This window comes from Phalaenopsis equestris, unplaced genomic scaffold (genome assembly GCF_001263595.1).
Source record: "Phalaenopsis equestris unplaced genomic scaffold, ASM126359v1 Scaffold000301, whole genome shotgun sequence".
Classification (NCBI taxonomy): Eukaryota; Viridiplantae; Streptophyta; class Magnoliopsida; order Asparagales; family Orchidaceae; genus Phalaenopsis; species Phalaenopsis equestris.
In genome coordinates, this window is record NW_018164743.1 from 2,324,102 (window position 1) to 2,342,836 (window position 18,735).

The window sequence follows — 18,735 nt, forward strand, 5'->3', positions numbered from 1 at the left end:
GGTTTGCGGCTTTGGAGGATAAGGAGGAGCCTCAGTGTCCCCCGGGACTCCGGCAGTACGAGACGATGGCCGTGCTGCGGCCTGACATGACGGAGGATGAGCGGCTTTCTTTTACGCAGAGATACGAAGAGGTAAGTGATGATTGAATAGTGGAATCCCTCTCTAAATAAAATAAGTACAATGCATACAATAAAAAGCCAAAACATCACAAAAATAGCAATGTCACTGCCAAGTGCTAACTAGAGTCCTTAAGAACTTCAAACGACTATTTGTCTTGAGTTGTTTAAACGAGTTTGGACCAGTTGAAGTTTTATTGTAGTTTATCCCTTGATGCTAAGAGAAAAGTTATGCTATAAGTCTTTCTTTGTGGTTGGCTATTGATCCATTATGGTGGTATTTTGTCTCGAAAGTCTATTTACTGCTCAATATATGTTAATTTTGTTGGGTGATACCAATGTCTAGGTCTCTTGCTATTAAAGTCATGAATTCTATTAACATTACCTTTTTCCATTGTGGTAGCTTTGTTTGCTTGATTGAATATTGTAGAGTTTGAGGTGACTAGAGGTTTAATATATGTTTGGGTTCAGGTTGTCGGTTTGGAGTTTGTTTATCATATGATGTTGTTTGAGTGGTTGTGAGTGATGTGAGATATGTAAGGTTTTTGCTGTATGGTCTGAGATAGTGGTTGGTTGGTTAATGTGTGGGATGTTTGTTCGCGGTTTGTTTGGTGAGATGGAAGTGTTGTGATTTGGAGCTCTAGGGGAGGGCTGTGGTATGGTGGAGATGAGGATTAATAGATCAGGTGTGGTGCTCATTGGGTTGCTTGTTTGTGTGTTAATTGATGGTGAGTGGATATATGGGAAGTTTATCTCTATGAAGGTGACATGCTTGGAGAGAATAATTTATATGTCATAGCATTTGTAGACTTTCTATTGCTGATTGTAGCCTAAAAAATGTAGTGGAGCTATGATTATGAATTTATGAGTGTTGGTTTGTTGTCATGAAAACATGCACAATCAAATATCCTGAGGTGGTCATACTTGGTTTTTTTTATTATTTAGGAGTTGATATGGGGATTGCGAGCTGGAGGTGGTGGAGGGTAATTTGTTGATTAGATATATTAACCTGCGGTTAATAATACATCAATCCAACATTGAGAGAGCAGGTTGGTTGTGTTTAACATTATCCTGGCTATTTCCGCGAGGTGTTTGTGTTTTGTTTGGCTGATCTATATTGTTCTGGTGTCGATGGTCAATTTAACTGATATTGAATTCCATGGTTGTGGAGATAGGTTTGGAGTTGTTGGGAGTTATATTCTCTTCCTCCATCAGTTCTCAAATATTTTATTATTTGTTATTTTCATTAAGGAGTAATTTATGTATGTTTATAATATATTATGTAGTCTCATATTTATTTTGTATTGGGAAAATCCAACAGTAGTGAAAAAGAGTGCTATAAATGATACCTAATATCTATATCCTTAAATAGAAGTGAGGGAAAATGGCCAACATATATCATAATATATTAGTTATAATAATTGATATGTAGTGGTACTGGGAACAAGAGATACCATGCAGCGTTTTCTTTGATGATGGTCTGGACAGTGAGGTGATGTTGTTGATATTTTGAGTTATGGGTTGGATTTGGAGATGGAAACAAGTACTTTTTTGTGCGGATGTCTCAAGCACTGGTGCCAAATTGTTTGAGTGGTTGTAGAGCTGAGTGTTGTGACTAGATACAACCCGTATTTAATTGTGCCTGTAAGTATTATTTTATTGGTTGCTAGATCCTGTATTTGATAGCCATGAACATCAAATGTAATATGACAGTTGTTGTGTTGTGCTAGTTATGAACATATAGTGAATTGTGGGAAAGGTTGGGGGCCATGAAGATAGGAGATAGATTGAGTTTAGTGTTTGGGATGGGAAGGATGTCGTCGTTTGTGTGTGAGATGTTTGTTATTTATCCATTACCAAGGGGGACTTGTTCATTGCCCAGGTAGCAAAGGGATTGATGTAGATTCTACAGATGGGGTGTGAGATGTGTGAATGCTCCAATGTCTAATACCCAGGGTTTGTGTTAATATGATTGTTTTGAATCCTTGGTAGCTTGATGTTAATCTATTTATTTTGTAGATGATAATGTTTTCATTGCAATCTTCAATCCTGCCGCAGTGATATTATATACCAGTTTTTTGATTGTGGTCAGGTCTTGTGACATGTTATTGTTGTCTATGGTAATGCTGTGAATAATTATTTACATGTATAAATTATGATCGGTTGATTGATTGGATTGTCCTTTCCAACATAGTTCATATGGCTGTGGCTAAATTTTGATCCACAAGCTACAATAAGATGTTATTTGCGTTTTATTCTCGTGTCCTGATTTCATCTTATCCGAGTTTTGGAGGGCAAGTGATGGTGCTGTCCCGATTTCTTCCATGATTGTATTTCAGATCAAGACCTACAGACAATGTTGCCGATCATTTTTGTCAAAGTCAACTCTTTAAATTCGAACAAATTTGAGAAAAAAATGGCAACATAATTTGTATCTCTTGTAAGTTTGTTTATGGATGACAAATTGCATTTTGAGCCAAGAGAACAGTGTTATCTAATATGATAAGATATCTAATAGCAATCATTTTGAGAGTGATCCACTTACTGTTCATACAGGAAGGTTGTCATAACATGAGCTTTGTTTATGAAATATAAAAATATCTTGTCATTAATCTATCACGCAGAGTCCGTGATTCTGGGATTTGACTTTTGCATTTAAAACTTAAATAAACTTTTAATTTTTGTGCTAGGATACAAATACTGCTTGAAGAGCTAGTATTTTAGTAGAGATTGCTAAAATATTTTTATAAGAGTTTCATTTGTTTGTTATTAAATGGACTTGACTTGATGAAGATTTTTTATTTAATAATAGTTGTAGTGTTGTCGTGACTATCCTTATCTTGAAATTGTGTTGACGGGCGTAGATTTGGTGGGTTTTATGTTTTTAACAATGCTCACATTACGGTATACATTTTTTTTTATTGTCAATTATCACTAGTAAATTGGGATCCACTATGGAAAAACTTTCAAAAGTTGCAAAGTCTTGAGTTTCTCAACATTTCCTTTTCCATGCTTTCATCTCTCCAAACTTTAAAAAAGGCATCTTTGAGGCTTGCAATGGCTTATTGCTGAGTACTCTTCCTCTATTTTCCTCTAATTTCATTGAAATTTTTTATTAAAGCCAAATAAGAATTTGTAGATCCGGCCTTTTCCAACATTCTTTCTGTATTATTTGTTGGCCTGAGAATATTTTCAGTTTACTTTTTCAAGGATATCAAGTTGTTACTTTATGGCTGGAATATTAAAATACTTGGTTAAAGAGAGTTTAATTGTCTTAGATCATGGAGTATTGTCTTGATCTCATAGTTGTATTGTTTTTCTTGAAATAGTTTCTTTAGCTACATTCTATATCTTTTTAATAGTTTAGTGGTACATGAACTTTTCTTTGATCTCTAATCATGAAATTAATTACCATATTATTCTCTCTTTTTTTTTTTAAATCTTGAATCATCTGCATTTGGAGGAGCACTTATACCTACGCTAATAAGATACAACTGCTTTATTTTTCCACAGATAAACAACATGTTGGATTCAGACTGTTAGATATATTATTGTCTGCTGAGTTCATGTCCTATGATCAGAAGGATGGAGCCTTCAATTCTATAGTCACTGAAGTAGTTGGTCACGACTACTCCGTAATTAGACGTGACCTCTAAGGTTAAACTACTCATTTCAGAGGCCATCTCATGTTTTGTCATTTCTGTCATTCACATTCTTGTAAAACCTTCTTTGATCCCAATGGCGTTGAATATTAGTGAGTTAGCCTCGATAGAGAGCAGTTTGATGTAGATCCTCGCTAGAAATTAGGTTAAATGTGGAGATGAGTCACCCGTCGAGGATGACTGAAGATGGAGATGTGAGGCATAAGCACAAGCATGGTATAAGGGCACACTAGTGTATGTCAAAGACATGGAGCTCCATGCAAGTAAGTAGATAAGGTGTTTCACTTGAGGAAATTGATGTTGTTATGTTAGGAATTATATATTGTTATGCAAGTTAAGGGAGCTTAACATGTACAGTACTCAACATAGAGAACCATGAACATTGTCGATTGAAGGGGGGTTTAATGTTCACAAAATAGTTAACCTTGTCTTACGAAGAGAACTTTGAGGCGCAATTTTGATGAGAAAATGACTCATATAAGAGCCAAATGAATAATGAAAATAAAATTTTCAAATCAAAGCGTTGTGAGATGAAAGGAATCATTAGAATCTGTATTGTAGTGCCATGTTGATTTTGGATAAAACTGAATTTACTCTTTTCTCTTTTTTTTTCAATACATGAGACTAGGGTAATTATATATTTAATGAAAATTAACTCTTGATTACAATTAATAAACTTCCTAAAATGCTTGAGAAAAAGAGCTACAAACGAATAATAGGAAAGCAATTTGATCCTATTGTCAAAATTTTCCTTATTCGAAACTTAAATGCCTTCCTATCTATGAATATATATTCATATTTTCCAGTACATGAAAGACAGTGAACAATATCCACATATTTCATTTCCCAACTTTATCATACTAAAGTGGGAAATTTTATGTCATCCATATCTTTTTAATTCCTATCATGTCATTAGAGCCTTAGGCTTTTGCATTTATTAAAAGTCCTAGTCTGTATCACCTCATTGTCTAAAACTAGTAAGCCCTCATTGCTGCAAGTCTCTTTTCATTCTTCTTAATGTTCTTATTTGTTGCATTCATCTCTCAAGCCTTATCTTTATCTTTCTTTCTCTTTAAAACCAATTACTGCCATATCATTCTTTATCATGTATTACAAAATTACACGTCTATTGGTCTTAGATTCTTAGAAGTGAAAATGATTGCCCAAATCTAATAGAAAAGTTATAAAATGTTCATTTATTATTGCTAAGAGAAGAAAAAATTCGATTCATTTACTTGGCACCTATTCTCAACAAGGTGATCCAACATTCAGTACTTTGGAAGAGTTGGTCACTATGGTGTTATCCTGGTTGAAATAAGTGACACATGCATGTTCATTTAACGTACTAACTTTAGGATATGGTTAATCAAACATTTTTTAATATGATGTAGCCTGAATCTATGAAATATTTGTGATTAGGCTGAATCTATGAGATTAAAATTATGATCTCTTCCATAAAACAATGAGTCGACCCATTATAGAATACTCAATTAGCTAATTGGCCTTTTGTAATAGATGGATCATTGTCAATACATTCAAATAGAATGCAACAAAGATAAAATATTTCATAAAAGATTTGTTGAAAATGATCAAATTTATAATTTTTATGCTGGATGAAATGTTGAGTTTGATGCTGTAAAGGTATAAATTCTCAAGGAGGATTTATCTTCCCTAAAATAACATCATTGCCATCATTGGAAATTAAGAAGAGTGAAGCAGAGTTATAATTTTTAATAAGTTTATACAAGGTTTGACCCCAATGACGAAGGTTGCCAACATCAAACACTTTTATTCAAAACTTTGTTCTTAAAAAGAGCACAAACACTCCAACAAATATGGTCAAGGGAAATTTTCTATTGTGTACATATTACAATAAGGCTCGATATATAAAGCTTTATAGCGACAACACTAGCTATGAGGAAAAGCAGAAGAATAGTGATATGCATATGTTACATGTGAAGGAAGGTAGCACCATAGTATGCATATCACTATTCTTCTGCTTTTCCTATTGTGCTACCTTCCTAAACCCTAAACTCAACAACGAATAAAACATGCATCAAAAGAACAAACCCGAGGTTCTTCCCCTTAATAGAATCCTCCCACAGCATTTCAAACTTTCCTTCCCAAGTTTCCCTCAAAACTCCTTTAATTTCTCCTTAAGAGTGTGATTAAGGCACTCGTGGACCTCACTTGTTCCTTTGCTTTTTCTGTTGCGACAATTTGCCGCCTTGCTCCTCGCGGAAAAAACTGGCCCGCTAGCTATTGTGGCGGGCTGGTTGGGTCACTCTTGACTAATCCATGAAGGATCAGTTCACTTACGGGCGTAATAATACTTCTCTCTAAAAAAGGTACCTTGTCCTCAAGATGGAAAGATAAAAATTGCTTGTGGATCACCCTTAAGACTCCCACATTTTATTGTCTGGTTGTCCTTTCCACTTAACCAATACCTCTTTTGTTTCCCCTACTTCGCACTCCTTTGATCTCTAGCGGCTCCAGAATGATCTCTAAGTCCTCCGTCAACGTCGACAGTAGTGTGGACGAGGTGTATGATCTTCAATCACACGTCTTAGCTGTGATCTGTGATACATGGAAGAACGGGTGTAGTGCAGACGATGGCGGTTACCTCAAAACTGTAGGTCACTGCCCTAATGTGTGTCATCGCCTCATAAAGTCTAAAGTATCGTTGTGAAAGTTTCTTGTTTCACCTCCTGACCAATGTCTTCTATTGGTAGGACCTCAACTTCAAGTAGACAATGCCTCCTAGTTCAAATTGCTCATCTCTCTTGTGTTCATCTGTGTTCCTCATCATGATTTGCTGAGCTCTTGATAGATGCCTCTTGAGCTCTGCTAGTATCCCGTCCTTCTCTAAATATTGATCGACGTTGGATATCGGTGTAGTGCTATGCCCGTAATGTATCAAGTGAGGTGGATCCCGCTCATATAATAACTTGAAAGGGGTGGTCTGTGTTGCGGTGTGATACGAAGTATTGTACTAATATTCGACCCACGCAATCCATATGACCCATAGCTTCAACGTATCAGATATCAAATAACGCAGGTGTGTCTCTACACTCCTTTTGATCACATTTGTTTGCCTATCAGTTTGGGGATGATATGCTGTACTTCTCTTAAGGACTATCCCTTGCAACCTGAAAAGCTCCTTTCAGAAGTGGCTGAGGAACACCTTGTCCCTATCTGATGTAATTGATTCTAGCACTCCGTGCAAACAAACCATTTCCTGGATAAACATTGTCGTGACTGAGATCGCAGTGTAAAGATGTTGTAAGGGAATGAAATGTGCATACTTACTCAGGCGACCCATGACGATCATGATCACCGTGAACCCTTCTGACCGTGACAACCACTCGATAAAATCTATTGTCACTTCTTCCCAAACCTTCCTAGCAATGCGAATGATTATAGTAACCCTCCTGGTGTCGTGGTCAATTATTTTTACCACTGAAACACATCGCATTTTGCCACCATGTCCTCTATGTCTCTGCGCATCCCCACCCAATAAAGCTCCGTCGCTAGACGATTGTAGGTCTTCTTTACCCCTGAATGTCTCTTGATCGCTTACCATGAAACTCCTGTAATAATCTGGAAATATATTATGACGCCTTGGGTAGCACGAATCGCCCATGGTGGAGCAGTTGTTGCCCCCCCTCAATGCATATCCTAGATGATTGTTCGGGTCTTGTTGTAGCTCTACCCTTATCTTCCTCAGCTTCTCATCCCGTTTACTCTTTTGTTTCAAGGCTTCCCACTCTAGGATCAAGGGTACTTATAGGGCCGTCAGTTGGGGTTCCTCCACCTTTCTCGACAGTGCATCGACTGTCTTGTTCTCCAATTTTTGATGGTACTGAATCTCGAAATCATACCTTAGTAGCTTGCATAGCCATCTCTGATGCCCCTCAGTCACTATCCGCTGCTCCAGAAGGTTACTTTAAACTCCTCTAATCTGTTATGACCAGAACATGTCATCCCAACAGGTAGACCCGCCACTTTTGAATGACCATGACAATTTCTATCAATTTCCTTTTATGTACTAACTTTAACCTCGCTTTGGTCCCAACCCGTATCCTGACACATCTATTTCCACCATAAATTGTTTACTGAAATTTGGAAGTGCTTTTATTGGGATGCTAATCCCGACTCTCTTAAGATGTTCAAATGTTTGTGTTGCTGCTTCTCCTCATTGGAAATTGTCTTTCTTCAACTGCTCCGTTAGTGGCTATGTTATCGTGCTATATCCTCTCTCGAACTTTCGGTAGTAACCGATGAAACTTAGGAATCCTCTCACCTACTTCAAACTCATTGGTAAGGGCTAATCCACCATAGCCTCGATCTTGGACCGATCCATTGCTACCCTCGTTTTGGTCACCATATATCCTAAGTGCTTCACTTGTAACTATGCAAAGGAGTATTTCAAGTTGGCATAATACTGGTGTTCCCTCAACGTCTCCAAGATTGTCCTTAAATGCTCCACATGCTCTGTCTTCGTACAACTGTAGATCAAAATGTCATCAAAGAAGACCAGGAAAATTTTCCTGAGATAAGATTGAAAATGGTGTCGGGGTGTTGGTGAGGCCAAATGACTTAACTAAGAACTTATAACGTCCTTCATGTGTCCTGAACGACGTCTTGTGCACATCCGTTGGATTCATCCTGATCTGGCGGTATCCTGACTTAAGATCAATTTTTTAGAAAATGTCGCCCCATAATGCTCATCTAGTAACTCATCAATCACAGAAATAGGAAACTTGTCCAACATTGTCTTCTTTTTCAAAGCCCAATAACCCACACAAAATCTCTAATTTCCATTTTTTTTCTTCACCAACAGGACTGGACTGGAAAAATAGCTCAAACTAGGTTTGATAATCCCGCCTCGACCATAAAGCTCATCTAGTAACTCACAATCACAAAAATAGGAAACCTGTCCAAAATCGTCTCTTTGTTCAAAGCTCAATAGTCCACCTAAAATTTCTAATTTTCATCTTTTTTCTTCACCAACAGGACTGAAATGGAAAAAGGGCTCACATTAGGCCTGATAGTCCCGACCTCGAGCATCTCTCGGATCAGCTTCTCTATCTCATTTCTGAATCTGGGAGTATTTGTTTGGTCTAACACTGATAGGAGAAACACCCTCCTTTAATGTAAACACGCTCTCATGCTTCCTTGGGGGAGGTAACCCGCTTGATTGTTGAAAGACATCCGTAAACTACTATAGGAGCTGTTGGACCTCTTCAGGAAACTTTACTGACTCCGAGTCTCGAATCTCTTCAATGTTTTGCAACTTCATCAAGTAGCCCAACCTTACTCTTCAAATCTACTTGAACATGGTTTTGAGCAACACCATAGTTTGCATAAACTAGCATCTCCTCTCAGCATTACCTTCCTACCCTCTATTTGGAAATCCATCATCGGGGACTTCCAATCAGCCTTCTCCTCAAGTGTTCGCAGCCACTTCATTCCCAAAATCACATCTGTGCTGCCCAAATCTATAGGAAGTACTTCACCACCGATAGACCATGTAGTTTCAGAACCAATCCCTTGCAAATTCCTCGACATTTCTCAACCTTCCTTGTCCCCATCATGACCACAAAGTTCTCTGTAGTCACCAAAAAGCTCTCTGTAGTCACCGGCTCCAACCCCAGCTTATCCACGACCTGATTTGGGATAAAGTTATGTGTGACCCCGCTATCTACCAACACCATAATCGGTTGTTTCCCAATCTACCCCCTCACCTTCATGGTGTAATTTGGGGTAAAACCCACCACCGAATTGAAGGACACCTCCACCACATCCAAATGCATATGCTCCTCCTCTAACGTATCATCTTCTGATTTCTGACTCTCTGTATCCTCCTGAACTTAAAGAATCTGAAAAGCGCTCTCCTTGACCGTGGCTTGGGGCATATTTCTCATTGCAGTGGCAACATAATTCTTTTGTTCTTTTATCCCGCACTTCTGCATCTATGAGGCGCTTGAAGTTACCCCTGGGATGTATCACTATATTCTTCTTCTTCAGTATCTCTTTTTGAAATGACACCGTTTGGGTTCTCGTTGTCGTGTGTGTCAAGGTACTCTTGTAGAATCCTTTGGTGTTGTCACCTTTGCTGGTGTTTTTTCATCTGCTTCTTATACTTCATCATCTGGGCGAGCTTCATCATTTTCCATAATCCACGCGGTCTCATGAGTCGGATAGCTGCTCGTATGTCGGGCTTTAGGCATTTCAAGAATTTTCCTTCCAGTCCTTCTGCATAAATACCCCTCAACCTCCCTGACAAAAGCTCGAAATTCCCCGGTGTTATGTACTTGTTCCCTCCTGAGTCAAAGCATAGAATTGCTCGTGTATGTTTCCTTCTCGAATGGCTTAAAAATACTCCAACAAGCAATCTTTCCCGAATGGCTCTGAAACACTCCAGCAAGCTACCATTTGTTGAGGAAAACTGTTGCAAAAGAGTCTTTTTTTAATTTCGCCGAGGAATAGGATCTCAATATTTGAGAAAATCGGAACAAAAATTTAAATACGGAAGTACAATCAAAGCGACCAGAAAAGCACACAAAGATTTTATGTAGAAAATCCTGAGAATAGAAAAAAATCATGGGGCCACACCACCAGGAATTCCACTATGAAATTCAAAAAGTTTTAAAAGGAGTCGCACAACTTTATTCTCTACACTCACACTTATAGGACTTGCGAAAACAATCTTCTCTCTTTGATCCAACGCAATAAAACACTGATTACTGAAATCCACCTCTTCGACAGTTCTCACTTTCACCGAGATGCTTGTCGAAGAATTCAAAAAGAAGAAAACAACATGCTCACAGGTCCCCACTCATAAATTGGCTTAAAAACCAATCTTTTGTGTAGTAATCACACCAAACGCTTAGGTGCCCAAACATGGTGCTTAAGCTTTAAGTGTTATGTATATAATGGTCACCTAGGCACCAATAGACTGATGCCTATGCAACGGTCTCTCGGGAGTAAGAGTAGCGCCCGCTCTATAGGGGGCGCATATGCGCCCAAAGTCGGCACTTAGATGCTCACAGGTCCCCACTCATAAATTGGCTTAAAAATCAATCTTTTGGGTAGTAATCACACCAAACACTTAGGTGCCCATACATGGAGCTTAAGCTTTAAGTGTTCTGTATATAATGGTCACCTAGGCACCAATAGACTGATGCCTATCCGACGATCTCTCGGGAGTAAGAGTAGCGCCCGCTTTATAGTGGGAGCTTATGCGCCCAAAGTCGGCACTTAGATGTCGACTCCTCTATTCGAGTAGCACTCAAGTGGACGCTTAAGCGCCCACAACCCGACGCATATGCATCGGGTGCCTTGTGCTTAGGTTCCAAAGCCCGACAATCTCTCACTTGGAGACTATAACACCCAACACCAGTTTGGTATCTATACCTCCATCTGAATCACCTTCATAGTCATGTATCGTGATTTGACTCACCCTTAGTCTCAATTTTCATGAAACCCAACTGAAGCCAAGCACATCTTCAGTTTCTCAATAGTCACTGCCTTCGCCAACATATCTGCAGGATTCTCAACTGTGTATGTTTTTTTCCAGAAATAACTACCCATCTTCTAGAAGAAATCAAATACTTGAGCTGGATGTGTTTCGTACTGACATGAAAAACAGTGTTCTTAGTTAGCAAGATGAATTACACTCATACTGTCACTGTAAAATTTTTGAATTCCTTGCTCCTTGCTCCTTGCCCAGTTCTGTCATGAAATTTTGTAGCCAAATTTCCTTGCTAACATCTGTGATAACAACATATTCGGCCTCTGTAATTGAAAATGCAACGATATTCTGCAACTTGGAAACCCAACACATTGCGGTGTTCCCCAATGCGAAGATATATCCTGTCGTACTTCTTCTACTATTCACATCTCCTGTCAGATCTGAAGCTGCAAATCCCTGTAAACTGTTTCTGCATTTTCATAGCAAAGTACAATGTTGATTGTTTCCCTTAAATATCTGAGAATCCATTTTACCTTCTCCAAATGATGTCTGCCTGAATTACTCATGTATCTGCTGACCACACCCACTGCATATGCAATGTCTGGCTTGGTACAAATCATTGCATACATAAAATTTCCAACTGCAAAGACATATGGAGCTCTTTCCATTTGTGCTCCAGAGTTAGGTGATAATTCCTTATATAGTTTGAAGTGACTATCTAAGGGAGTACTAACTGATTTCGCTTCACTATTGTTGAACCTCTGTAGGATCTTCTCAACATACTTTGCCTAAAACAACTTCAGTGTTCCGACACTCCTGTTGTTACTGATTCTCATCCCCAGGATCTTCTTGGTTGGACCTAAATCCTTTATCTCGAACTCACTTGATAATGTTTCTGTTCTTGATTTTCTTCATATCTATTCTTGCAATCAGTATTTCATCCACATACAAAACAAACAAAATATAATTGTTAACGAAGTGTTTGATGAAACAACAGTGGTCTGAAACCTGTCAAACCTTCTGTACCACTGTCTCGAGGCTTGCATCAAGCCATAGAGGTTCTTTTTCAATCTGAAGACCAAACCTTCTTTGTCTGGAATTTATAACCTTGTGGTTGCACCATGTATAGCTCCTCCAGATCTCCATGTAAGAAAACAGTTTTTACATCCATCTGCTCCAGATGTAGGTCTTTCTCTGTCATCAGACTCAACACAACCCTGACAGTCATCATCTTCACCACTGAGGAGAAGATCTCTATGTAATTCATTCCATTCTGTTGGAAACCCTTCACAACAAGTCTTGTCTTGCAACGCGTTTGTTACCTTCTGACTCCTCTTTCAGTCTGTAAACTCACTTGTTGTGCAGTGCTCTTTTGCCATATGATAGTTTCGTCAAATCCCATGTTTGATTTGACTCTAAATATTGCATTTCTTCATCCATGGCGAGCTCCCACTCCCTTGAATTTTCAACTTGAGTGGCTTCCTCAAGGCACTCTAGTTCACCACTATCATTTAATAACAAATAGTGTAAAGAAGGACAATATCTTTGTATGAGTTATTTCTCTCTGCTGGATCTTCTAAATTATGTAGCAGATGAATGAGGAACTTCCAACTCTCCTTCTGATTGAGTACTACTTCTTTCTCCATCTTCCTAATCACTAGTATTTTTTAGCTCCACATATTTGGATTTTCAGAAGTAGCTGACAGAATGTCCTAAGTTCTAACCCTATCCTTGCACATCTTCATTTCGTTGAATGCGGCGTCCCTGCTTCTGATGAATTTCTAATTCTGATAATTCGAGAACTTGTACCCAAACTCATCTAAGTCATATCCAATGATAATGCACTTGACAAATTTTGAGTCAAGCTTGTTGTTGAACCCTGCATCAACATGCATATATGTAGAACACCTAAATACTCTTAAATGAGATAGACATATCTTTTTGTCACTCTAGGTTTCTTCAGTTAAGCCTTTCTCTAAAGGTATTAATGGAGTACAATTTATCAGATAAACAATCGTGCTTACTACGTCCACCTAAAATAGTTTTGGTAAGCCTTCATGCAGTCTCATGCTATAAGCTTGCTCTGCGATTCTTCTGTTCATGCGCTCAGCCACATAATTATGTTGCGGTGTTTTTGGGACAGTGAACTCATGCTTGACCTCCTCTGTAGCACAAAAGTTTTTGAACTTCTGACCACGATACTCACTCTCATTATCTAATATGAGACACTTCGGCTTTAAGTCTCTCATTTTCTACTATAGTTTTCCATTCCTTAAAGACTTCAAATAGATTAGAATTCTGCTTTAAGAAAAAAACTTATACCTTTCTCGTATGATCATCAATGAACGTGACAAAATAGCAAGACCTCCAATGGACTGAACTAGATAATGACCCCATATGTCAGTATGCACAAACTCCGATTTTTTTGATTTCACCGCTGACCCACTATTGGAGAAAGAATTCTTCTTCTGCTTGCCATAAATATAATTTTCATAGAAATCCAAATCAACTAATTTTAGAGCCTAAAGCTTATTCTTTTGAAAGTAGGGACTTCACACCTTTTTTCGCTCATATGGCCAAACTTACGGTGCCACAGACTTGCATCCACCCTGATTCCAACCACATCAATAAAATCAGTCATTTCATGGATCCAATAAAAGACTCCTTCAATGTTGCCCCGAGCAATAAATAATGCCCTCTCGGTCACCTTCCACGAATTAGCTATGAAACTAGTCATAAGTCCTGACTTTGTTAGCAGGCTAGCAGAGGTAAGATTTCTTTTCAAACTAGAAACATCTCTGACTTCAGTAAGCTTCCGGACTGCTCCATTCCGCAACATGATATCAACATCACCCTTTCCAACTATACCGCGGGCTTTGTTATCTCTCAGATAAATCTTTCATAGATCACTCTGAGTGTAATTTTTAAACACCTCTTTATTGAGGCAAGCACGAAAAGAGGCACCTGAATCCATTTTCAAGGATACAGTGCTGACTAGGGATAACACGAGAGAGTCCATTTGGATTTCGTCTGTGGAGACATTAATAGAGAAACTACTTTCTTATCCTCCACTCAGCTTTTTTTAGAGCTTTCAAATCCTTGAAATGCCCCTTTTTACCACAGTTTCAACATTCATCTCTGCTTGACTTGGACTTTCCTTTCTTGGACTTAGATTTGCCTCTGCCTGTATTCCTGCCCAGATTCATTCCCCCTGTTATCAGCATTCAGCGTAGAATCTGAAGATTCACCATTCGTTGTTTTTCTGTGAACTTCTTCATTCAACATCAGACCTACGATATCGTCGAAGTTCAACTTCGATGTCTCTGAAGAATTACTCACCGTTGTTACTAAACCATCTCAGCTTTCTGACAATGAAAATAGTATCACCAGTGCTTTGACCTTATCATCAAACTTGATCCCCAGAAAACATAACTGGTTCGTCACAGAGTTGTTATTGTGATGCTCTGTCACTAAACTGTCTTTCACCATCTTTATGTTGAATTATTTATTCATCAGAAAAATTTTATTGGAAGCAGAAGATTTTTTATATATCTTGGTCAGTGCTGTCATAAGATCCACCGTAGATGTTGAACGCAATAGATGTGGAAAGTGTCAACCTGATCAAACTTAGTGTCATTCGATCTAACACTTCTCATTCCTCCATAGGCATAAACTCAGACTTCCTTGTAATTCCTTGTAGTGGCAATTACAATTTTTTCTGATACAACAAATCCTCCACCTGTATCTTCTAAAAAAAACGATGTTCGTCCCATTGAACTTCTCCACTTTGAACCTTGCTTCTTCATCCATTGCTCCAACTTGAATCAGGTCTGGTTCTGATACCAGTTTGTTAGGGAAAACTACCGCGAATGAGTTTCCTTTTAATTTTGCTTCTGAATAAGATCACAATTTTCAAGAAAATCAAAACAAAAATTTAAACACAGAAGCACAATCAAAGCAACCAGAAAATTACACAAGGTTTTAAGGTGAAAAAACCTGAGAACAGAAAAAAACTACGGAGCCACACTACCATAAATTCTACTATAAAATTCAGAAAGTTTTACAATGGACTCACGCAAGTTTCTTCTCCACATTCACACAAAGAAACTTACAGGACTTGCACCAGCAATCTTTTCTTTTATATTTGAAGCAAAAAATCACGTCAAATCACCACAATTCATCTCTTTGACACTCTTCACTTACACCAGAAAGCTTGTCGAAGAATCTGAAAAGAAGAAAACAACAAGCTCACCGATCAATGTTAAAAAATTGGTTAAACTAATTTTTCATGTAGTAACTGCACCGGGTGCTCAGGTGCCCAAACTTGACTCTTAAGCGCCAAGCGCTCTGTATCAACACCTCATAGATTGACGCCTAGGCTCCAATTGACACCGACGCCTATGCTCCAGTCTCTCAGTAATAAAAGCTCCCTCTCTATAGCAGGCACATATGCACCCAAAGTCGGCACCTAGGCGCAGACTCGTTTGTTCGAGTAGCACCCAAGTGGGTGCTTGAGTGCCCACAACTCGACGCATATACGTCGGGTGCCTTGTGCTTAGGCTCCATGGTCAGTCTGTCTTCATGTTCGAGAGGAGTGAGCCAATCTTGAGCAAAAGTAGGACTCTGTGGAGTACACTTGGCCCAATGTTCCAATGTTGTTCAACAATAGACCCATAGATGGTTGGACCGATAGAGATGGTTTCTTCGCAATTCGGGAAACCTTCTCAGGTGTTTTAAGGTACAATGCATTCTATAGTAGGATCCATGTGCTTTTAGAGACGTATTTGAATGTCCTCTTGCGACAGCTCTGCCACCTTCAACATGGCCGACTTGACACCATGAGATGAGGTTGAAGCTCCACCAATTATGGTAAACTGGCATGGGGGCTGGGTTGGGGGCGGGGTTGTGGGGCCCAAGCCTGGTTTGGTCCAAGTGGAGTGAGGGTCAGTTGATCCTCTCTAGGCCTAGGGTTGCCGCTAAAGTGGAGTGGGGTTCTTTTGTAATAGTGGTAGGTCTATTTTAAGTGTTTCTTTGTTGTTTAGGGTTCAGTTTTTCTCTGATATGCTCCTGGACGGTTGTCGGCGTTGCCTTTTCCCATTTTGTTGTTGTATCCTAAGGTTCCAAGTGATGCGCGGACTATATCTTGGTCCTCTCTAGGCCTAGGGTTGCCGCTAAAGTAGAGTGGGGCCCTTTTGTAATAGTGGTAGGTCTATTTTAAGTGTTTATTTGATGTTTAGGGTTCAATTTTTCTCTGATTTGCTTCTGGACGGTTGTCGGCATTGCCTTTTGCCATTTTGTTGTTGTATCCTAAGGTTCCAAGTGGTGCATGGACTATATCTTGGTCTCCATGTGGTGTGTATCCTCTTTTACCTTTCCTATATACTCTTTTGCATCGATTCCCTTCACCCTCGTTGCTGCCCCCTTGTTGCCACCTTGCCGAACCCCTTTTTTTCTTATTGCTACCACCCAAAACAGCCTCTTTTACTGCTGTTTCTAGCTTGCTAGCCGTCCTTTGCCACCACCCCGGAGGTTCAAACCTTAACCGATACCACCCACACCCTAGATCCAATTCTAATTCTAGTGTTGTGCTATCGTTCTGTTGTATTTTCATATTTCTTTTTTATTTGTTGTAATTTCATACTTTGAATGCAGTAGTAATATTTATTTTCCCTTGGGTATTTGTTAAATTCCAATATCATGCCAATGTGATACAATCATATGTTGATGCTTCTGAAGATGAGTTCGCTATGGATCTCAATCCTTACGGTGTATTTAAATTTTCAGTGAATCCTTACTGTACATATCATTTCAATTTTTTATTTTATATTAATATTTGAGATTTATGATTTTTTGTATTTATGATAATAAATTAAATTAATATATCAATCATTAATGTCATATTTATAATTTTTTTACTACACACACACACATTGTGGCTTATATCCGCCTTGAGGGTAACGCATCACCTTTCAAAGCAAAACGTCTCAATTTGAACTTCAGTTTTTTAAACCTTGGGAAATTACATCTTGTTTTTGGTGCACTAGTTGCATGTTATTTCCTTATTTTAGCTTTCTTAGGTAGAAGGACACTCTTAGTATAAGGAGGCGGCTTGTGGGTTGATGTTTGCATTCTTATTCCTACTTTATTAGAGCCCAACTTTCCGGACTCAGTCATCTAGTAATTTTCTTATTAGATCGAAAGAAATATACTGTTTTGATTTAAAAATAAGTTGATTTATTTCTAAAAGAAAATAAAAACATATGAAAAATATATTAAAGCAAATATATTTTTTAAAATAAAAAATAAAAGTGATCCGTCCCTTAAAGAAATTGATTTATAACTACATATGTTTTGGATGATTGATTAATCATCAGTTCTAGCATGATTAATACAAGTATCTCGTCTTGTTTTGCTTTATCTTTCAGCTGCTCATCACCGGCGGTGGAATGTATGTAGAGGTGTTCAATCGAGGCGTAATCCCGCTCGCATACAGCATAAAGAAGAAAAACAAAGCTGGCGAAAGCAACACGTACTTGGATGGCATCTACCTGCTCTTCACCTATTTTACCAAACCCGAGTCGATTATCGCACTCGAAACCAGACTTAAAAAAGATGACGATGTCATTCGTTCATCCTCTTTCAAGATTAGGAAGAGGAGATATTAGAAGCTTTCTTAAACGTCAAAGCTCACATGTAACAACATATGCTTCTTCATCATCATCATCCATGTTTTGTTTGTTAAGTATGCTTGTTTCTTATTGCTGTGTTACTACTGAGGCTGTGCAGCAATTATTGATTGTTTGTGGTTTGTGGTGCATCAGTAGCAGCTTAGTAAAGAATTACATGTGTGCACAGAATTATGTAAACTTTAGTCTTTTATTGCAATTCTAGAGATTTTTGTATGGCTGTGTTAGATGAGAAAATATTGCGTCTGGATAACGGATGCGATGCACGAGAAAGTTGGCGCTTCCTCTGTGTATCGCGTCCGTTGTCTGGACAGAGCTCACGTCCGGACTCCAGACAACAATATTTTTTCGCGTTAGACACTAGTTGTGATTATTTTAGTTGAAAAGAGCAGATGCACATGACATTTTCTTACCCTGATTTTTAATTTTGCAAAACTTTGTTAAAGATCGTATGAGATTGTGTTTATTTATTTTTATTTTATTAGATTTATATTTTTTATTTATAATAAAATACATTTCATATGTTAAAAGTAAAGTTGTTTTGTTTTTATTTTCGGTTGTTCGTTTGCTAAAAAGATTAAAAAAATGATAATTACATACACATCAATTGAAATATTAATATTTTTAAAATTAGAATTCATGCGAGTTCTTTTGAACTATCAAATTGTTATATTTATACATGCCACAATATGGGTTGATTTTATCATGATTATTTAAAACTTAGCAGGTATTGAAATAAAAAAAAAAAAAAGGATGAAAGAGGGTGTCAAATTTGTAAATAGCAAAAAATTGAA

General features: G+C 38.2%; 1 protein-coding gene across 1 annotated transcript; it reads left to right on the forward strand.

Annotated features, from left to right (window-relative positions):
- Window positions 1-9: 9 nt before the first annotated feature.
- On the forward strand, window positions 10-18,334 carry LOC110025521 (30S ribosomal protein S6 alpha, chloroplastic; the record flags this gene model as incomplete). Its single annotated transcript, XM_020726059.1, is given in 2 exon segments — window positions 10-131; window positions 17,681-18,334. Coding segments are annotated over 2 exon segments (362 nt in total), but the record flags the coding sequence as incomplete, so codon positions are not given.
- Window positions 18,335-18,735: the final 401 nt, after the last annotated feature.